General features: G+C 37.6%; 1 protein-coding gene across 3 annotated transcripts in view; it reads left to right on the top strand.

Moving 5' to 3' along the window:
• Mtmr7 (myotubularin related protein 7) overlaps positions 1 to 23,345 on the top strand; it is a 75,853-nt gene that overhangs the window by 4,506 nt on the left and 48,002 nt on the right. For 2 of the 3 annotated variants that reach the window (XM_048330799.1, XM_048330800.1), the window contains exons 2-3: positions 20,492 to 20,614; positions 22,209 to 22,371. In XM_048330799.1, the coding sequence (XP_048186756.1) occupies positions 20,492 to 20,614; positions 22,209 to 22,371 (286 nt within the window). The remainder of the gene's footprint in view (positions 1 to 20,491; positions 20,615 to 22,208; positions 22,372 to 23,345) is intronic. The other variant, XM_048330801.1, reaches the window with a different exon arrangement.

The raw sequence follows: 23,345 nt of genomic DNA, 5'->3' as shown, positions 1-23,345 counted from the left end.
CTGCTTCTTGCTTTTTGCTTATTAATTGAAAATAAGAGTCTCAAAATCTTTCCTGTCCAGGCTGGCTTTGAACTGTGATCCTTACAGATCTTAGCTTCCCAAGTAGTTAGGATTTCAGACACTTAAAATCTAAGTCAATATCTCTCACATAATGTATAATATATGCAAATTACAATACATAAAAATTATACTTGATTAGTTAAATTTCAAGTAATGAAATTCATTTTAAAAGTGAAAAGTTCAGTGGGTTTAGAATCTTTAAAGTGTTATACAAACATGATCACTATCCAGTTGTAGAACACTTTCTTTACCTCAGAACAAATCCAGTATTTTATACAGGAGACAGAGATCAGGAGAATCATGGTTCAAGGACAGCCTGAGTTCAGCCAGTAACCTTGAGTTGGTAATACATGCTCGTCATTCCAGCTGTGCAGGAGGCATAAATAGGAGGACTGAGGTCCAGGCTAGATCAGGCAAAAACATGAGCCTCTACTTGAAAAGAATAACTCAAACAGATAAGGTGCCTACGTAACAAGGCTCTGAGTTCATATCCTAGTACTGCCAGAAAAAGAAGCAAAGAAATCCAGCATCCATTAATGGTTAGAATTTATAATATCTTACACTTATCTGTGTTGAAATTGTTCCCTTGGACTTAGAACTGTTCCTTAATCACTTAATGTGTTTTGGATACTGCTATCTCCTCTCTTCTTAGTTTAGTTTTATTCATTGTTTTATGTACTTGTTTTCCATTGCCTTATTCTTTACACCATCTAAGAAATAAAGAGTATGAATTAGGTCTGACCTCTTAGTGATTTAAACGGCTTGCCCTTCCCTTAGGATCATAGCAGATTTTTTTTAGTTCCCTCAGTTTAGTCTCTTGTGGCATTCAATTAAATCTGCCCTCTACCACCTACCCAAATAGCTCATTGAGATAGAAGAAACAGTCGTGTGAAATGAGGACTGAGAGACCCACGATGTTCTTGCTGATAAATGGATTCTTTTTTTGGGGGGTGGTTTATATAAAACATTAAAGAAACTGTTTTAGTCTTGTCTAGAATTAATGTCAAACTCACCAACTTACTGTCTTTCATTTGAAAATAATGATCTTTCAAGTTCTCTTTAGAGCCATGAGATTTGTTTTCTCTGGTTATTCACCATTATTATATCACTGTCACTAAGGGTTCTTTCTTTGACTTCATCTGTGAATTATCTTTACGTTATAAAAGTAATATGGAGTGCATATAGGAATCACCTGTTAATATCTGAGTAAATTTTCTTTTGACATTTTTTTTCTTTGCATCCAGTGTTTTGTGTGCTTACAACTTTGGGGTTACCCAGTTCAGTTGCAGTTTGCTTCTTTTAGCTTTCTATACTGTAGTCTTCAAAAATATATTCTTTGAAAAGCATGGGTAATTTTCAATTTTTTGACATTATTACCATTTAGCCATTTCCCCATTTTAGGGCTACTATGTTACAAAACTTCTCATTTATTAATTATTATGAGTATCTGTCATTACCCACATAGCGTAGACCCCTGAATGGAACTATTCATTGTGTCAATGAATATTTTTTTAATAATCATTTATTGTCAAAGTGATGTACAGAGGGGCTACAGTTTTATATGTAATCAATGGATATTTTAATGGTTGTGACACATTGTTGAGTAAGTTTCCAAAATCCTTATGCCATTTGAAATGTTCAGGAACAGGGTATAGATTATTTCTTTTATTGTACCTTTGATTTACTATTGAAAAAAATCTATCTGCTAATTTAAAAGGTGAATAGCACATCATCCTTTTACTGTATTTTGTTATTACTTATGAGATTAAGGCTTTTTTTCTGGTCCTGAGGCTTGAGTTCAGGGCCGGGGCTCTGTCCCTGAGCCTCTCTGTGCTCAAGGTTAGTGCTCTACCACTTGAGCCACAGCACCACTTCCAGCTTTTTCTGAGTAGTTTATTGGAGATAAGTCTCACAGAAATTTCTGCCCTTGCTAGCCTTGAACCGTGCTTCTCAGATCTCAGCCCCCTGAGTGGCTAGGATTAAAGGTGTGAGCCACTGGTGGCTAGCTGGTTAAAGCTTTTAAAAGCATGTTTGCTGGCTATTTTGTTGCTTTTCTGCATTATCTGCATTTTCCCATTATATTAACTGAAGATTTTAGTGCGTCTGTGGATAATATCTATTCTAGTAACAGCTTTTTGGAGTTATGATTTTCATACCATAAACTTTACTTTGTTAACAGAATACAATTCTGTGCATGTTTTTATGCTCAAGGATATTACAGCCATCATTAATTCCAGAACTGATTTTTCATAGGGAAACATTCTTCTACTTCTGGTTGAACTGTGATTGTAGTCCTTTTAGATGGGTTAGATGGTTTTTTGTTTGTTTGCTTAGTTTTTCAGGCCATCCTGCATAGCTAGGAGGGGATGACAAGCATGTACCACCACATTCAGACCTAGTTTGGTGTTTGTATTTTTGTTTTCCTCAGTTGTGGGGAGTTTGGGGTGTTCTACCTGAGTCATACCATCAGCCTGGCTCTCTGCTGATTGTTTTGGAGATAAGAGTCTAGTGGACTTTTCTGCCTGGGTTGCCTTGAAACCAAGATCCTTTAGATCTCAGTGTCTTGAGTAGTGAGGATTACAGGCAGGAGCCACTAATGCCTGGCCCAAGTTTATTTTTGAGATAGAATCTCACTAACTCTTTGAGCCATGATCTTCCTGTCTCTGCCTCCTAAGAAGCTAGGATAACAGGCAAGCACTACTGTGCCTGGCATCTTTTCCATTTGTTACTGTTGATCTGTGGAGCACAATTTTTTAAAATTTTCTTCAAGTCCAGTTTATCTGTTTTTTGTTTTTGTTTTTAGCTTTGGTTACTGTACTTTTATGTATCACATCTAAAAATCTATTACCTAACCTAAGGTTACAAAAATTTGCAGTTTAGGTTTCTGATCCATATGGAATTAATTCTTGCCTATATAGTATAGGGTAGAGATCCAAATTTATTCTTTTGCTTGGAGAATTCCAGTTGTTTTAGCACTGTTGATTAAAAAGACTTTTTTTTTAAACCCATCTAGTTGTCTTGGTGTACATGGTAGAAATCAGTTCACCATAGTTGTCTTGGTTTCTTTCTGGACTCTTAGTTCTTATTTCTTTGATCTTATCTATCTTTAGCCAGTGCCACACAGTCTTGTTCTTGAGTAAGTTAAAGCACATTACTTAACACCTTGGTTCCCAAGCCTATATCTCATAAATGTATAGAATACATTTAAAGCATTAAGTCACATGGCAGGTAGAAGTGAGGAATATTTCTTGTCCTTGCCCAAAGGAGGTGACCACAGGCTTGGGTATTAAAAAGAACTTCTATGGACTTCGTGAGTAAGAAGAATTTAGTTCATCCAAACATTTCATTTGACCTACTTACTCATTTCCCCACTGCACAGTGGGTTTAATTATTTTGGCCCTCTTCGGGAGGCAAGCAACAACGGGTGGCTTTGTGTAACCCAACTAGTTCACACCCATGCTTCAGTAAAAACATTCATCTCTGCAAGACATGGATTTTAAGAAGGGAATCCAGTTTTGCTCAGAAAGCCTCTTCAGTAGCCCATGAGGAGACATGATTTAGATTTAGTAGTCTGGGAGACCTGATTTAGATTCCTGTGGGAGGGTCATTTTAGAGTAGGTATGTGGAGAAGAAGCTAGAAGATGTACCTTGTCTTTTAAGGGGAGGAAAGTACCTTGGTAAGTTTGTGCTACCATTAAAGCATTTCTAATGCTCTTAAAGATGCTTTTTTTTTTTTTTTTTTGCCAGTCCTGGGCCTTGGACTCAGGGCCTGAGCACAGTCCCTGGCTTCTTTTTTACCCAAGGCTAGCACTCTGCCACTTGAGCCACAGCGCCCCTTCTGGCCGGTTTCCATGTATGTGGTGCTGGGGAATCTAACCGAGAGCTTCATGTGTAGGAGGCAAGCACTCTTGCCACTAGGCCATATTCCCAGCCCCTTAAAGATGCTTTTAACGCTTTAAGGATGCAGTGAAGGTGTTATGCAGTGTTTATGAGGCATGATGAAGACATGAAACTAACCTTTTATGCATGTACATACCAGCCATTATTTTTTGCTTAGTAAATGTCACCATTTTTCCTGTGAACTCATCTAACTGACTGTCTCACTTCTGTCCTCTCTCTGCAGGCAAAACTATATCCACAATGCTTCTTGTCATGGAACAAATGAGCATATATATTTTCATCTTTATTTAAAGCTTATTTTGATTTTTACCTTATTTTATTTTTCCATTCTGAATAGGACAAGCCGTAAAGTATATATGACATTACCTCTTGATCAGAAACCCATGATTCAGTATCCGTCATGTGAGGGTTCAATTTTGTATGCTAATAGTGCACTCCAGCTCATTTGTACCATATTTTTTACGCCAGGAACAATTGAAACTATTTTTTCTGGTGCCCTTTACCCTGGTGGACAGCTAGCTGAAGCCTTTGGGAGTAAAAGTACTTCCCAGGACATAAGCCCAACCCTTCCTCCCACAGCCATTTAAACTGGTTTAAAAATAACTTACGCTTAAACTTTTGTGGCATGCTATGACAGCTTTATAAAAACTGTATATTTACTTTTCTCCTCTTTCTCACTTATTAAAACACTGCTTATCACAGATTCCCAGAGAAGTAAACTTATGGCCAAGCTGTGAAAGAAAGTTTTATTCCTTGGGCATGTAGAAAAAGCACAAGTTATGTAGGATTTTCAAAGTGCAGTTAAGCCAGTTTGAGTAGTGGTGGCTTAAGAAAGAGACTCTGACTTTTGAGCTAAGCAGATAGTAAGATTGTTCATGCATTTATTCACATTGACGGAATAGTCCTTGATGCTTTCACTTTGCTAGGGAGTATTTCACATCTAGATACAAGGTAATGGAGGCCCCACTTTCTTATACTGCAGATTTTTTAAAAAATGGCGAGTGTGTAATCACTGTTTTCCAAGACCTTTGACAACCTTCCATTTCTAGTAGGTTTATTCCCTAAACCCTTCAGTTCACTTCCCATTCCCACTGAAATTGAAAGCCGTATTTGTTTTGTCCTGGAAAGCCTTCCAAGATTAATCTTCCCCCCCACCCCAACATCACCACATATTCTATTCTTCCTCCTTCATGGTTCATGGATTGTGAGCAGACATCCTCACCTGCTTGTAGAACCTGAATATACACAAGTTGCTCCTGCCCAGGGCTTTGCATTTTGTTTCCTCTACCTGAAATACTCTTGCACCAGATTTCCTCAGGTATGGCTCTCTCACTTATTTTGGTTCTCTTCTGAAATATATAATCATTTTCAGTTAGAGAAGATTTCTCTGGACAGCTTATTTCCCTACTCTCTCCCACCTGCTTATTGATTTAATTTCCTCCTTTGAATCTTTGGCATTGCCTTTGGAAAGATGTGCACATGCATGCGCATGCCCGTGCATACACATACATACATACACTTTTTTATTTCTTCCAATCCATGTATTTTGGTTATTTTCTGCCTACTTATCTCAAAACAGAATGCTTGTAAACAGCAACTCCTATCTTGTTTACTCATTTGTCCCCAGCATCCAGGACATTGCTTGGTATAGAATAGAGGAGCCTACTAAATCTTTGTTGAATGTATGAATAATAGAAATAGTTCACTGTGATTTTGTGTTCAAGCTTCAGTATTTCCTAATAGCCTGTTTCCTACTATTCTTAAATATTGTCTCAATTGAAGTTATATGACATTTTTTTCCAGACAAAATTCATCTTCCCTTTCTTTTCTCCTTTGCTCCTTCTACTTATAGCATGGTCTAGCAAAAGTGAGTTGAAGGGGCTGGGGATATGGCCTAGTGGCAAGAGTGCTTGCCTCGTATACATGAGGCCTTTGGTTCAATTCCCCAGCACCACATACACAGAAAACGGCCAGAAGTGGCGCTGTGGCTTAAGTGGCAGAGTGCTAGCCTTGAGCAAAAAGAAGCCAGGGACAGTGCTCAGGCCCTGAGTCCAATCCCCAGAACTGGCCAGAAAACAACAACAACAAAAAACAAAACAAAACAAAAAGTGAGTTGAATTCCAGGCCTTGTTTATGGGGTTGCAGGAAATATGAGACATAAAATCACCAGTGCTTTCCTTGAGAATATATGTGCTTGGTACCAATTAGAGTAGTACAGTAAAAATAGCTGTAATAAGGCACTGTAAGGTAAGGGTGAATGACCAGAAGTGTCACAGCCATTATAGAATGTTAACAGTGAGGGGTAGTTGACATAAGGTGTAACTAAGGAGATGGACCTTAAGTATTAGGCTTGAGTGGGGCCTACTGTGTTGGGTATGGGATCTTAGTAACCTTAGCCTATTGTAACAGGACAGTGGTACACTTTTCCTTGGGGCCTCAAAAGAGGCCTTATATTTTGTGTCTGAAAGGCATTTGCTTTGCACTCATTTTCAGAAAGAGACTGATGGACTTGTGAGAGAGCTGTACTGTAAGAGGAGAAAGAGGAAAGCGCACAATTATGTCATCTATCCCTTAGAATTTCAGAGTTCAGGAGAGAGACATGGGATGCACAGATTGACTGGAACCTGCCCTTGCCCTGTATGGAAAAATGTAACCCTTTGTCCTCTGGCTTGCCAGGAATTGGTGGGAGGGGATGTAAGACTTGCTTCTCTCTCTGCCTGGGCTATCTTTTCTCTATGGACAAGCAGAAAGTTCCATTTGGCACAGCTTGGCTTTGGAAAAATATTGTCCCATAGTTCCCATAGAGATGTGCAAGTAGACAGTTTGAGTGCTTTGGTGTTAGTGCTTTTGTCAAAAAATTAAAGTTTTCAAAATATTTTAGAGGAAAACCATCATCATTACAAAATAAGCGTTGAACTTTCTATATTGCTTCAACACAGGGTCTTTTTTCTCCCAAGAGTACTTTTTAAATGGGTTTATTGATTTAATCTAGCTATCTTTAATAGCTCACACCATAAACTTATTCTTTGAGCTACATTGGGTCCAACATCTGTTCATAATTTACTTTCTCTTAACATCTTTCTTCCTCTTTTTTCTCTTATTTGTGCTTGTTGAAAATGGTATTCTTGGTTGAGGCTATGTTAAGGTGGTGTTGAAATAAATCCTAGGATTGTTCCTTTGTTCAGCAGCACATTTTCTTTTAAACCTACACATCCAGGGTCACTCTACCAAAATAAATTACATGGGCCTTGTGCAAAGGTCTCAAGTGGCTGATTTCTTATTTGTAAGTCTCAGCACTGGCATGTCTGTAGTTTTCCCTGAGCCAAAATGGGCTTCCTTCTCTGCCCTTTCCAAGAATTCCCAGCACTCTTCATTCTTAAACAATTGCAGCTCTGTGTAACTATTTTAGATTTGTTATCCTTCCTCAGAGCATTTTAAAAAATATAGTTGAATGTCAGTAAAATCTTAACTAGTATAATTGGATAGGACAACAGCCTGCCTATTTGTAGACACTCAAGTCTATCCAAAATTATCAAGATGTTTTCATTATCCTAACCTCATTTAGGCAGAAGAATTTTTAACTAAATTTTTTTTTCCTTTGGCTAGTCCTGGGCTTGTACTCAGGGCCTGAGCACTGTCCTTGGCTTCTTTTTGCTCAAGGCTAGCACTCTGCCACTTGAGCCACAGCGCCCCTTCTGGCCGTTTTCTATATATGTGGTGCTGGGGAATCGAACCCAGGGCTTCATGTATACGAGGCAAGCTCTCTTGCCACTAGGCCATATTCCCAGCTAGGCAGAAGAATTTTTACGCAAAAAGTTTCACTTATCTTTTTCTTTTAAAAGCTAATTTCTCAAAACTGTATGTTTTTTTTTTTTTTTTTTTTTTTTTGGGCCAGTCCTGGGCCTTGGACTCAGGGCCTGAGCACTGTCCCTGGCTTCTTCCCGCTCAAGGCTAGCACTCTGCCTCTTGAGCCACAGCGCCGCTTCTGGCCGTTTTCTGCATATGTGGTGCTGGGGAATTGAACCTAGGGCCTCGTGTATCCGAGGCAGGCACTCTTGCCACTAGGCTATATCCCCAGCCCTCAAAACTGTATGTTTTTTGCTAACTCTTGATAATACATAAATAAATTGGGTATTTGTAAGTGACTCAAAAGACCTTTGAAGTGTAAGGATCCAGTACTATAATTCTAGAAAATGAGGAAATAGGTTATTTACATTGGTAAGTTAGTATATTATAATTCTTTCTAATATGCATAGTTCTAAGATTTTAATTAATTTTTATTATCGTGTTATGCAACAAGCATAATAATAGTTTCAATATACCTAGCTATCCTTTTCCTCTTGGTTTAAAAAATATAGCAAATGATTTGATTGAATGAATTGTTTTTTACTAATATGTACTCTGGATTTATCTAAAAGCCTTTGGATTGTGAGTCTCTGGAAAGTCTCAGCTCTCCTACTTGAGTTAAACTAGTTCAGTCTGGCTCCAGCCAGAGCAAAGTTGGTGCTTGAGGTGGTAAGGATCAAGATGTGGCTAAATAGCTGTTGACAGCTATCTTGGATATGAAAGGAGGGGCCTTCTCTGCTTGTGAGGTGGAAAAGCTTGTGGAAGGCCCTTGATCAGCAGTATGGAGTAGCCATTGTGGTTCTGAATACAGTGAGACAGAATCAAGGTGTGTCACGGGAGACTATGGGCAATAATTTATGGAATAGATTATGTGCTAGACTAAACTTGTCCTAAGCATGCGCTTGGCTTGGGTTGCCCATCTTCTATACTTCCTTACTACATCTGAAGAGGTTTGCTTAGTCTATGTATTTTGGGTATTGTTATAGACGGCCACGTCACCTATAATCACAGAATAGCTTCAGGATCAGTGTGTGGCCCTGTAAAAGGCATGAGACTTTGCTTAGGCTGAAGGGGAAGCAGCTGATATTTTAACTCTTGGTCACAGATGATGAGGTAAGAGGTAACTGATAAGGCTCCTAGTTGCCAGGGCCACCCAGAGCAGAGACAAGGCACAGTCGATAGAGTGTGAACAAGGAGTTGGGTATTCAGAGCTTTTGGCTAGTCTGAACCAGTCCTGCCATTATCCTTGATAGGTATATGAGCAACAAATTCCTTTTGGCTTAAGACATGTAAGATTTCTGTTTCTTTTTCCTAGCAGAGGCTTAAGGGAGATGGAGTCTACTAATCTGTAAGTACTTTTACTAGTTAAGATTTTTTTAATAGTCTGAGTCCTTGGCACAGAGTAGACACTAAACAAATTAACACAAATAATTAATAAGCTAATTAAATTAAAAGGACTTAAACTAATGAATGTCAACTGTCCAATTTTCAGAATGGTTTTTTCACAAGTTGTTTTGTGTTATAGCTGATTACATTACCGTGTATTTTTAAATCAGTATAGCAGGATTTATTTTTAAAAGAGTTAATTTTTTTTAGTATCTTGAAAGTATGGCTCTTTTCATACATCTTCAGTGTCCTAACAATTTTTTCTATGTTATACTGAGAGTCTTTGTGGATCTCATGAAGGACAGAATCTGTTTCTTTTGGGTATATGTCATATATTTTCTTGGACTGTTTTCTGTGATTTTTATCCCTCCCTAGTTCCTCTCAAATCAATAGTCCTGGGAATAAAATGGTCCTGGGAAATGATTTTCATTGGTTTTACAATTTTAAATAGAATAAACCAACCTTTTGGGAAAATGATGGGTTTTCCCGATTTATCCACCAAGAGTCTGGGTTAAAAACTCCTGGAGCTTCATGAGTATCCATCTTTATTTGTTCAAGCAGCTTTATGTAAGAAGGGATAAAATGTGCTGCCTTCCAAATTGGAAAAATTTAAAGCCTTTTTTTTGGTAATTATATGAGATTATAGCATTCTTGAGTGGTCTGGAGAGTTTGTTTTTGCTCCAGTTTTTCATATTGCATATCAGAGTACTTTTCCAACTATAATTGAGTACTCCATCTTCCTGGCAAACTCTATAGTTGCTATTACTTTAACATGGGAATTGAAATCACAAACATAAAGTAAGTAACAGATATAAGAAGTTGAATAATAGCAAACTATGTTGCAACTATGTATGGAGGTGATATAAGAAATCTCAGTGAAAGCTGTTGACCAGTAGGTGTATAAAGAGATGGGGGCAGAGAATGCAATATAGAGAGTTAAAATACAATATATCTGAACACATCTGAAATGCCATGATGGGACCCCTTGGTACAATTAATGGACACTAAAAGAAAAGAATGACAGGAAATTAAACTATTCTGTTAGGGCACAGCTGCCAGCTCTAACAGGGAGGGGGAACAGAAAGGGTAAATGAGGATGTAGAAGTACTTTCTTTGCATATATGAAAATAGAACAGTGAAACTTGTTGAAAACATTTCTAGGTTGAAGAGGAGAGTGATGAAAGATGTGAGGTTGGGATATGCTATATAAATATATGCAAATGTCATACATGAAAGCCCCTTTTGTACAACGAATGCATGCTAATAAAAAATTTAAACAAGATAAAACTCTGAAGTCTCCATGTGAATTTACTTAGTAATGGTTACTGTTAAGAACTGATGATATGTGCACTTGTTGTCTCTCACACATATGCTGTTATTCATAAGGGATATTTATTCTGGAGCTTCATCCATCTTAGTGACTGCTACAGATGGATAATGTTACTAATGGACTACTGTCTATGGACAGTGGCATAAATGAAACTTACTTTGGAATTTCTGATTAGGTAATCATTTGTATAATTAATGTAAGATTCTTGGAAGGGTTCCCTACAGAGGTCTTCACACCTTAAAATTGAAACACACCTCAGGGCACTACTCAGCTGATCATGGAACCAGTAGGTTCACCCTCCAGGCAAGACATTGTGAGCAGGTGTGTGTGTGTGTGTGTGTGTGTGTAAAGTGACCAGCCAAGCTGCCTCTCACCAAATGAGTAAATTATTTTTAGCATTCTGTAGAACTTTTTACTTGTCAAAATTTATTTGCAAATGTGAATGCACATTCTTGAAATTGCAGGGTAAAGGGGGGTAGAATTTTGAGCTGTGATGCTTTTTTAAATTTTACATGATCAGGTCTGGAGGGGAAAGACTAGAAGTCTAAGCCCAGGAACACTATTGGCTTGCAGTTGGGCTTAGTCACTTGCTAGGTCTTAGGCCTGGCAATTGATTTGCTGTTCATGGGCTTCTAGTTTATCATCCATGAAATAGGGTCACCTTGTCTGTCCCTTTAGCTGAGACTGCTGTAGCATATGGACAACACCTGGTACAGGAAGTACACACAGCATTTGTTGACTGGACAGTAAAGTATTGCTGTGTTGTTACTATCCCTCCTCTGGCCCTTTTTGCCACAGGGTGAAGTTAAATAGAATCCACTATAGTTCTGCTGCTTTCTTCCCCATAAGTTTTTCTGTAAGAAATTTACCCTAGATTGCGCTGATTTGGTACCAACAAAGGGGAGTAGGCTCTGCTTAGAGTTGAAATAGTATCCACACATCAGATTATCTACTCAACCACATCACTGCTTAATTGCTATGTGAAATAGTAGAGCTGAAGTAACTGATTTGTATTGTAAGTTGCAATATCAATGTGCTTTTTTTGTGTTTTGCATTTCCACATTTTATGGCTCTCTGATATGTTCTGCTCACAACTGAAGAAGTTTGTAGGAAATACAGACTCTGCCTGTACTTTTAGGCCCTCATTTCTGTAATGATTGGCTTATGTTGCAGTTGGCCTTGTCACTAATGTTCCTTCTGGCCAATGGGCATTGGATGAATAGACCCTACCAAGCTAGGCTGATTGGTGGACCCTGCAGCCTGAATAAGAGCACTAAAAGTTATTTAAAACAACAACAAAAAGTAGGTGGTTGTATGGCTAACTAATTTTTTTTAAGGACTGATGACATTTTATTTATTTATTTATTCATTTAGTCATTCATTCATTCATTCATTCATTCATTTATTTATTTATTGCCAGTGCTGGCCCTTGGACTCAGGGCTTGAGCACTGTCCTTGGCTTCCTTTTGCTCAAGGCTACCACTCTGCCACTTGAGCCACAGCGCCACTTCTGGCCATTTTCTATATATGTGGTACTTAGGAATCGAACTCAGGGCTTCATGTATACGAAGCAAGCACTCTTGCCACTAGGCAATATTCCCAGCCCATGGCTAACTAATGTTATGTGAAGAATTTTGTTTTCAGAAATCAAGGTGGCATTCTGATATGCATACATATTTTCAGAGATGTTTTATGAAATATTTTCTTTTAAACATTTTATAGCATAATTTTGAACATGGTTCAAAAAGGAGATTGAGTCTGATGTTATTTCTTTTAAGAAAGTCAAGCAGAAGGCTTGACTGCAATTAGTTATGTCATTAGTTTGGATGTACAACCAAATGATATGTAATTATGGGATGGAAAGATAGCTCAGTAAATCTTACAAATGCTGTTGGATACCTAACTTGTCATTTCCTAACCAAAAGAAGCAAAAAGCAAAAGAAGACCAAGAGCAAGAAGGGGGAGCAGAGATACTAAAAAGGGCTGCATCCCAGTAGCTTCCTTGCCAGGTTGGTGGGCTAGTACACTTGGGCTTGGGGTATTTATGACTCCTGTTTTCTCTAGAACTTCAGATATCAATGTAGCCTCTAAAGAAAATTTGTCTTGTTATTGAGGATGTGTTTCCTTTCTTTAGTAAATCTTGAGAGTTCTGTTGGCTAGTCACATTTTTAAAGAGTTGGATTTCTGGAACTTTTCATAATGAATTACTATTGTATATATTTTCACACTTGCTGTTATTTTGTCTTCCTAACTAGTCTTGGAATTAGCTGCAGCCTGCTAGTGAGGAGGAAGACATTAGACCCCTAGGTGCCTTGTACAAGTCAAAATTCAGAGACTCAAATGCCTATGTATGCCTAATAGTTAAGTTTCAAAACCAGAGTCCAGGGCTTTTTACTCACAAATACTTTTCTTTTCATGTTAGCAGAGTCAGAAAATGTCACGATACCAAATTTAGCATGACTAACTATTTATCTAGTTGCTTTTCTTAGATTAGAACATAAACTTGTCTTAGGTTTTGGCTGCTGTAGACATTTGGATTTCTCTCTGTCCAACAATCTCTGAATCTCTTCTCCCAAATGCTTGACAGTGAACCTTAGCCTAATTTATACGACATTTGGGACTTGGTCTTTGGCCCAAGAACAGCTTGTGGCCAGTGTCATTGGTTCCTCTTCTTTTCTTGTCAATGAATGGTAAATCCACCCTGCTCTGAATACTTCTCCAATGAGCGTAAAACCCTAAATGTTCATCAGTCTGCTATTTGACCTGCAGGGTAGAAAATAAAAGCTTATATTTTTTTCAAAAGTATATGTGGTTTATTTGTGATTACCACTAAAATAGAAACAACCAAGCAAATATTGTTTCATAGCAATTGGCAAACTTTAATGTTCAAGAAAAATTAAGTCCATCATACATATTAAAAAAGTAGGAAATTTCATGCAGACATGAAGCTTCCAATTCAGCCTTTTGGCAACTGCTTGAATGCGTATTACATATAAATACAGTACACATTACAGTTCCCAGACTTCTTAATTCTATACAGTGATTTAAACAAAAGCTTATATTCTATTAAGATTGAAATTAGAAGAATTTCTGAAGAGAGGCTCCTGTCTCTCGATGTTTTAAAAAGTTGTCTTGACTCCTAGGCAAGCCAGGGAAGGATGAAGAAGGGCTGTGTTCTGCAGCCAGGGTGTCCTGTTTCAGAACTTGTCACTCCTGTGATGGAGACCCATGTTTTGTCTGAAGCTTTTCAGCCTGGGCCTAGAAAAAATGTTAAAACCCTTTCCTCCCTCAGTGTAACCCCAGCGGAGGAGGGAAGAGATGTTAAACTGAGGGAGAGTCTTTGCCATTGAAACTGTAAGATTTTTGAGAGTATACAATGACTCTTAATCTATTCACTCTTTTGTTTTTGTCTGAGAACCTAACACTGTGCTATACACAGGCATTTTATTGAATAGAACCAGATATTTAGTGTTCTGTCTTATTAGTGATGAGACCCCTGAAAGACTGTTCCAACATTTGGACACCTGTATCCTATTCTCAAGCTCCTATCTTTGAGTTTATCTCAATAATAATATCTTGAGGATGGCTCGTCAGTAGAGTTTTACAGTATAGCTTTGCCTCAAAGCATTCTATTTCCAGAATTTGAATTTCATGAATAAAATTTCCAAAGTAATGGTTCACTTGTTATTGTAAACATACTAGTTGAATAGCAGTATTAAAATGACCTCGAAAGTATTCACTAGTACCCACAGCCATGATGAGCAAGGAGATTGGGTTCTGGAGGGGGACATACCTAGCTTGGCCTGAGCCTGGCTACCTGTGCTTTAGGTCATTTTTGTCAAGTCTGTAAAGAAAACTTTGATCATGTAAGAACCTAGCTTATGAGTTTATTGTGGTAATGAACAGACATCAGATATGCAAAGTGATAGCACCATACATGCTGTAAGGGTTAAGCATATATCTTAAAATATTGGTTATTCTTTTTACTATTGGTTGTTGCTTTGGTAATTTTTTTCTAAAGCAAGTGACAGTGGGACCTGGCCTGTGATGTGTTGGTGCTCCATTGTCTTCTTTTCAAAATTTCAAGGTCTCCAGAGCTATCTGCAAGCCCTGGGGGGATTTTCACAGTTAACCGCTGATATAATCTGCTGCGTTTGCTTAAGGAGGATAAACAGATTCTTGTCAAATCATCCAAATCTCCTCTCCAGAGGAGATTCCTCAAGTGTTCTTCTTTTTTTTTTTTTTTTTTTTTTTTCCTTTTTTGCCAGTGCCCGGGCTTGGACTCAGGGCCTGAGCACTGTCCCTGGCTTCTTTTTGCTCAAGGCTAGCACTCTGCCACTTGAGCCACAATGCCACTTCTGGCCATTTTCTGTATATGTGGTGCTGAGGAATCAAACCTAGGGCTTCATGTATAGGAGGCAAGCACTCTACCACTAGGCCATATTCCCATCCCAAGAATTCTTTTTTATTATTTGTGTATATTTGTTTTTTTCTTTTCTTTTTAACATTTTTTAAAATTAATTTATTGTCAAAGTGATGTACAGAGGGGTTACAGTTTCATAGTGAGGCAGTGAGTATATTTCTTAGCAAACTTGTTACCTCCTCTCTCATTTTTCTCCCACCTCCTCCCCTCCCCAATTCCTCCCTCCCCTCCCAAGTTGTACAGTTTGTTTACAGAATATTGTCTTGTAAGTATTGCTGTTGCATTGGTTCACCTTTTACCCTTTGTCTGTCCACTTTGATGTTCCCCTTCCCTTCTCTAGTTCTGATAATCGTATATACTATGCCCAGGTTACCAAAATCAGTCACAGTGACATCAGGGGTAAAAACATGGGGAAGAAAGACAAAAGAAAAAGGCGGAATTTCACATGGTACATTGAAAATAACAACAACAGTGATAAGCCATTTATTTCCATAACTTGGTCACTTCGCTTTGCATCATCCTATTTGTTCATATGTACATAACTATTGAGCTATTGTGACCTTCTGCTAGGACTATCCTAGACGTATACTAATTATTACCAATGAGGGAACCAAAACAAATCCTCAAAGACACAACTGCCCCCGTAATAAATGGGCTAAAGACTTAAAGAGACTTCTCTGAAGAGGAAATGAGAATGGCCAAGAGGTACATGTAGAAGTGTTCAACATCACTGGCCATAAAAGAAATGCAAATCAAAACAATATTACGATTCCACCTCACCCCAGTAAGAATGTTCATTTCCAAGAAAACTAACCACAGATGCTGGTGGGGATGTGGCCAAAAGGGAACACTACTACACTGTTGGTGAGAGTCTAATTTTGTTCAGCCACTCTGGAAAGCAGTGTGGAGGTTCCTCAAAAGGCTAAACATAGAACTCCTCTATGACCCAGCAATCTCGCTTTTGGGCATTTACACAAAAGATTACAAGCAAGACCACACTAAAGCCACCAGCACAACAATGTTCATCAATATGGAACCAACCCAGATGCCCCTCAATAGATGAATGGATCAAGAAAAAGTGGTACATATACACAATGCAGTTGTATGCTTCCATCAGAAAGAATGACATTGCCCCATTCGTACGGAAATGGAAAGACTTAGAAAAAAATCATAACAAGAGTCCTTCTTAGTGGAGCTTTTCCTCACAATATCTGTTATTAAGTGTAGATGATTTCCTTTCCTTAAATTGCTTCTTTCTATGAAAGGTCTTGATCTGCTGGTTGCTTTTGAAAAACTACCATGTGTTGGCCTTGTCAGTTTCTGCAATGAAGAAAGATGAGAGGTCAGGCTCTCTAGCTGTTGCCAAGTTACAGCCTCCATTCTGCTTAGACTGGAATCTTTACTGTCTCAGTGCCTGTGATTCCATGCCTGTGGTTGTTGTAACAGCTTCTGATCTCTGTGTTCGCAGTCTCACTCTGGCTGAGGCACTGGTAGAGTCTTCATGTTACTTGCTACAGTATGAGATTTGCAGTTCTCATCTCCCTCTGTCTGGCAACAGTATTTGACAAATATTTTCTCTCTCTTAAAAGTGTTCCTCTGCTTTCCCCCAGCAGACTAAATCTCTGGTTATGAGATTTAGCCTTCTATCTGGCCATTCTTGAGTTTGCTTTTCAAATTCTTCTTCTTCCTGAGATCTGTGAACATTGGATTTCTTCATACTTTTCTTCCCTGCTCTCCAGGAGCTTCCTAGGTTATCCTTTTCAGTCTCATGGCTTTACATATCACTTTCATGCCAAAGACTTCAACTTTACTTAGCAAATGTAAGAAATCAATGGTGTCAGAGGCACCAAGATTTTTATATCCCACAAAGGAAGAATGGTGCTAATTAAATGACACAGGATATGTAATCACAATCATGATGGATAGAGTTCATTTTCAGGACTGTCAGGATGTGAAAAATGTACAACCAAGAATTCAGAAGGAAATGCATAGAATAAATGTCATTTCCATTGCATGAACAGCTGCAGTACCTACAGCAGGGCATGCAGATGAATTGTAAGAACTTTGCCCCTAGAAATGAGTAGTTCCCTGAATCTTATCTCTGCAAGTATGAAAGAGGCTTTATTGCTGTGTAGCTTTTTATATGAGTTAGGATCAAGTTAGCTGAACAACAAAGCATAGTTTTTGGACTAGCAGGTCTTTAGGATGGTACTAGAGGTCTGAGACTTACTGCATTTTAGATCATCTGGCTATCTTAGTACAGAAAACATCAGTATTTTCAGGCAGTTCCAAGAAGATTGCAGTTGAGGAAAGGCTGGGGGTTTCCAAGATGCATTGAAGTCAGTGCTGTATTTCAGATACTGGTTCACTGTTTCTGAAACATCACCCAACTTGTGTAAGAGATCTGCATCTTTCAAAAGAAACCCCTCAAACTTCCACTTTTTCATACCAGTTACTCCATTCATTTTCACTCTGCTTTGGGGGAACTATTTGTTTTGGGGGATGTGTATTTTCACAAAATCAGGGGCAGATAACAAAGATTTAAACACTAACTTGAGACCACTGAAAGGTTCTTTGCATCTACTGAGTTTCAGAGAGTATGCATACAGGAATTTAATTTTTTGTTTTTGAAATTTTATTCATTTATACATATATATACATACATAAAACATGCTTGGCCAAAACCATGTGTGATAAATCTGAGAAATAGTCAACATTACTGTTTATACCATCGAATGGCCTCTGAACATTGTTCTTTGTCTTCACACAATTTCTGAGATAACAAAAGTTAAATTTTTCTATTTCTTTTTGTTGTTCCACATTACTGGGAAATCATATTAATAATGTTTCCCTCATGTTCTCTTCCATGCTCCTCCAAGCTTCAAAATTGTTTTTGAAAGCTCTGGGACCTGTAAGAATTTTGTCATATTTTGAAATTGAATTTTCCTACAGTATCATCCAAAGTTAACAAAAAGACATGGAAAAATTCCATTAAATATTCCATTCTGCCAACATTCTGTACCTTATTCTGTTCCCCTACGTTTTCTAAAAATAATTTAAGTGGTATACTTGAATTACTCTCTTTCACTTCTATAGGGAAAATAATCTATATTCACCCATTTATCTCAAAAATATTATCTATGATCAATATAATCTATAGTCAATATGCTACCCAATAAAGTTCTGTTTCCCTAGGAGCAGAAAAGTTATTTGTATCCCATCTTTATATATTGTTAGCTGGAATGGTGCCCCCAGGTTTCTGCTTTGCTTAAGCACATTTTAACATGTAAGTTACTCCCTCCCCCCCCAAATAAATGTTTTAAAATAGTCTTTTCCTTTATTTTTCTCCTACTACTCTCATAATACCCTTCTTATAGATAGTTCAAAATAGAATTTTTAGTAGCAGATTAAATAAAATTACCTAAACATGTTGGAATTGAAAAGTACACTCCTTAAAAATTATTGGGTCAAAGAAGTAAAGCTAGAATTAGAGACTTTTTAGAAAGTAGAAAGAATAGGAATACTACAAACAAAATTTGCAGGATGTAGCCAAAAATTTACTTAGAGGAAAATTACTGGATTTAAAAACCTGTGTTATTAACAAAAAATAATGAAAATTAATGTGCTATTTGAGTTTAGGGGAAAAAACCTACAAACCATGTGACATACCCAGGAAAACAAGTTATGACATCTATTACCATGCAAAGCTAGATATTAAAATATTAGAAAAGAAATATGGAATTGATAAATCCAAGGCTTTATTCTGAAGAGAAACCTTTACCTATATAGTCACAAACTGTTAAATAAATAAATAAATTATATATATATATATATAATTCACAATATTAGGAATGATAGGAGAGAAAAATGAGTTGTATCCCTCATGGTTATTGTGATAAATCCTTACAAACAAGGGTTGAAAAGACTATAAGAATTTGAAAATCAGCAAAAAAAAAAAATAAGGTGGTTTATAAGAAAAGTAGGTTTCAACTAAATTGATAAATCTGTAACCACACAAGAAATTTAAAGCATTATTAAAAATTCGTAGCCATGATTAATTAGCTCTGTTTTCTAATAGAAGTTACTGTGCTTAGCTCTGTACCTGCTCCTCAAAAGTTGTCTTGCTCCCATTCCTTTTTTTGTTGGCATAATCTCAGTGCACCTATCCCTAAACAGATGAATACATGATGAAAGGTGTTTGTAGACATCTCTAACAGCTTGGAGATTTAGCTCAGTGTGAGAGTTCCATTCACTACAAAAATTTTATTATAAAAAAATGTAAATATTTGTCTGGTATTTTTTCTCCTATATGGATATTTATTTCATACTATTTATCTCATTCATATTTTAGAATGTAGCCCATATTATATTTATTTTATAGTACTTTACACAAAATTAGACACCCACAATGCCTTTTCTAGAAACATGAGAAAATGTTCTATTTTTTTTTTTTTTTTTTGGCCAGTCCTGGGCCTTGGACTCAGGGCCTGAGCACTGTCCCTGGCTTCTTCCCACTCAAGGCTAGCACTCTGCCACTTGAGCCACAGTGCCACTTCTGGCCGTTTTCTGTATATGTGGTGCTGGGGAATCGAACCTAGGGCCTTGTGTATCCGAGGCAGGCACTCTTGCCACTAGGCTATATCCCCAGCCCCTATTTTCTTTTTTAAGATATATTTTACACGTAGTCATTGGGTTAACTCAGAATTTTAATTTACTATTTGCCTTAAATTGGAAATTTTATATAATTACAATGAAATAAAAACTGTCCCCTTAAAACTCAAAGAAATACATGAGGTCTATAAGTATCTTGTGGTCCATTTAAAATCATGTTTTAGTAACTGTTGAATTTTTTTATATATAAATTATTCATGTTCTGAGATCTAATTAGCTTAAGCACATAAGGGGGCACCAGTTGTTGTTTTTTGTTTTGTTTTTATTTTTTGCCAGTCCTGGGGCTTGAACTCAGGGCCTGAGCACTGCCCCTGGCTTCTTTTTGCTCAAGGCTGGCACTCTACCACTTGAGCCACAGCGCCACATCTGGCTTTTTCTAATATGTGGTGCTGATGAATTGAACCCAGGGCTTCATGTATGCGAGGCAAACACTACCGCTAGGCCATATTCTCATCCTGGGGGGCACTTTTTTTATTTTTCCAGTACTGGGGTTTGAACTCAGAGCCTTGTGTTAGGCAGCTGTGCTATCATTTGAACCATGCCTACAACCCCATTTTGGTGTTTATTTGTGGTGTTCTCAAAATTATATTTTATTTTTTTTGCCAGTCCTGGGGCTTGGACTCAGGGCTCCTTTTTTTTGCTCAAGGCTAGCACTCTGCCACTTGAGCCACAGCACCACTTCTGGCTGTTTTCTATATATATGGTGCTGGGGAATTGAACCCAGGGCTTCATGTATACGAGGCAAGCACTCTTTGCCACTAGGCCATATCCCCAGCCCTCAAAATTATATTTTAGACTAGGCATGAGGTTACCTACCATTTTGTGATTAACTCTCTTGCTTTCCTAAAACTTTTCCATCAATCTGATTTCTCTAGGTTGAAAATGTACGCTTGGTAGATCGAGTGTCTTCTAAAAAGGCAACACTGGGTACTTTGTATTTGACCGCCACTCATGTCATATTTGTGGAAAATGCACCTGATACAAGAAAAGAAACATGGGTATGCTTTCCTTATTTTTGGCTTTGCATGTTTCTCATTGTTGAGTAGTTTTGACCTTCTTAACTTTTCCATTTCTATTCAGAAGTGACTGAGCTGTTGGTATTCTGATGTTGAGGGGACTGTTTCTGGAATGTGCTTTGCCTTTTTCTAAATATATACCAAGTCATAACCACTTTGCTGGTTCATTCTGAACACTCATTATTTGGATATCATTGAAGATAGACTTAAAAATAGCCTGAAGATTTGAATGCTTCAGGTCATAGCTATCGAGAAGATAGTCCATAACATCAGTGCGTGGGAGATGGCATTTCCATAGTATTTGATTTGCTATACCTGGTATTTACCCTATCCTATAATTTAGCCATTCATTTTCCTATGTGTCTCTATTTTTCTAGGGATTTAAAAAATCTAGAGAGGAATCCTTTCAAGGGGGTGTTTCTGCTCCTTAATGAAACTGTTAAGTATATCCTACTTTATACAGCATCCCAACCATGACATTATGACCAGAGCTAGAAACCTTAATTGTAGATTTTCTTCTTTCTATGTGAACAGCATTATGCTTTAGAAGTTGGCGTGCACTATAATACAATGCTGCCATTGAGGACCAGGCATAGATCTTTCTAAAATGCCAGAGATGGACATTATTATGGTTTGTCTTCAAATAATCTTTTCCTTCTGGAGTAGATCTTGGAAGCTAAGCAAGGTTGAAGCTGGTTACTACATGGATAGAAGAGTATAATGGTGGATATTGGATGTTGAAGGTGGGAGTTAGAAGGGAGGGAATGGGGTATTGCTGATCAGAAACACTTTAGATAGACAGCAGGAATAGGTTTTAATATATTTGGCATAGCAGTGCACTACAGCCAATAATAATATATTTCAAAATAACGAGTAAATTATAGATGTTTCACTATGAAAAGTGATGAACAAGGTCATGGATCTATATCTTGATTTAAACATCCCATGTTTTATATATAGATATATATATATATACATATACATATACATATATTATATCGTCAAAACATCACATTGTACCCTGTAAGTATACATAGTTATAATTTGTCAGTTGAATGTTGTATTAATAAGAAAACTAAGAAAATAATTCTTTTCAGGCTGCGTGGCCACCAACGGCTTACAAAACAAGTATCTCAAGTTGCTGTTGACTTTGAGCATTCCATGTGGAATTAAGGAGCAAGGTGGCACCTCCCTGAGGAGCCATCTCCAGCTTTTCTTGATTGCAAAAGTTTATTTTACTAACTTCCCATGACCTTTTTTAATTTTAGCTAATATGTGCATTCAGCATTTGACCACCAAAATAATCCCTTACTTGAAGTTGTTCAAATTTGCATGTTTACTGATTTGCAGCAGAAAATTATTCTGAATGTCAGAAAGCCAGGTATTGAAAACTAATTACAGATTTAGACAGTTGATACTCACTTGGAATCTCTCAGTTCTTGTTACTTGAGTTCAGTGGTTGAGCTAGACAAAAGTTGAGGAGTCTTATCTGTTTGTGTGACTCAAAGCCCCTGTTAGTTCTTGTTATATATTATTTATTCCTACTTGGTGATCCAAATTAAACTTTTGGTTCTAGATTCTTCATAGTCAGATCTCCACCATTGAGAAGCAAGCAACAACTGCTACTGGCTGTCCTCTGCTTATTCGCTGTAAGAACTTCCAGATCATACAACTTGTCATACCACAAGAAAGAGATTGCCATGACGTGTACATCTCTTTGATTCGTCTTGCACGGCCGGGTAGGCAATTCAACTCTCATTTACCATGGAGCACTCTTAGAAAGTCACAAACTGCATTCAAGACTTTCTGCAGTGCTTGGGAATGACAGTGTTTTAGGAATAATTTGCCATCTCATCTTCAAATCAGGCCAAGAAGTTTGAATGATCACTCAGTATATACTTCCTTATTTTGGGGGTTATCCAACCTGAGTTACTTACAGCCTGGGCCTGTTTTATTAGTCCTAATATTCATGTATTCTTGATGGAGGTTTAATGTGTTTTTCTTTGGAGTGATAATGATGCCCTTGTGGAACCTCTGATAATTGAGCCACTTGAAAGACACCTAAGGCAGAACTAGCTGTTTGGTGTAGAGTATATTGTTCTTTTAATATTTCCAGTGTATTCTTGCCCTTTTGTCTCTATTGGTTTTTGAGAGTTTTATGTGTTTTCCAACAATGGTGCAACTAAGACTTTTGTCAGCACCAGTGACAATTTAAGACATGTATATGTTACTTTTGTGAAACACAGCCTTCTTAAGGGTCATTGGAAGGAAGTTTGGATTTGAACAAATAGCTTATCTTGCTCACTGTCTTATTCTAGCCTTCATGCAAGGGTCTTCAGATGGATATACTCTTCTGCCAAAGTGTTTTCAGTGTCTATGTGATTTATGGAAGATGTGGTATTCTTTTGCTTAAAAGAAATATACTTCTAAGTTTTTGGGGGGAGGGGCATTTCAATGAGATAAGATCATTTATATAAAAGCAAAGTGTTGCACAGAAGTCATCAACAAGGGAAATAAGATATGTATTTATAGTTACTTTGCCTATCTGTTTTGATTCAGGACAGGGAATTTATTTGTGAACTTCTCAAGGCGTTTCCTTGGGACTTGAGTTCTAAATGATATGTCCTAATCATTTGGAGGTAGCTCAGAGTCAAAATCACTTAGCACCTCTGTATGCTGTAAAATTCTGATCATTTTGACTTTAACTTGTTCC

This window comes from Perognathus longimembris, chromosome 21 (assembly GCF_023159225.1).
Source record: "Perognathus longimembris pacificus isolate PPM17 chromosome 21, ASM2315922v1, whole genome shotgun sequence".
Lineage (NCBI taxonomy): Eukaryota > Metazoa > Chordata > Mammalia > Rodentia > Heteromyidae > Perognathus > Perognathus longimembris.
Note: the sequence above shows the minus strand (reverse complement) of the source record. Positions and strands in the feature narration are given on the sequence as shown.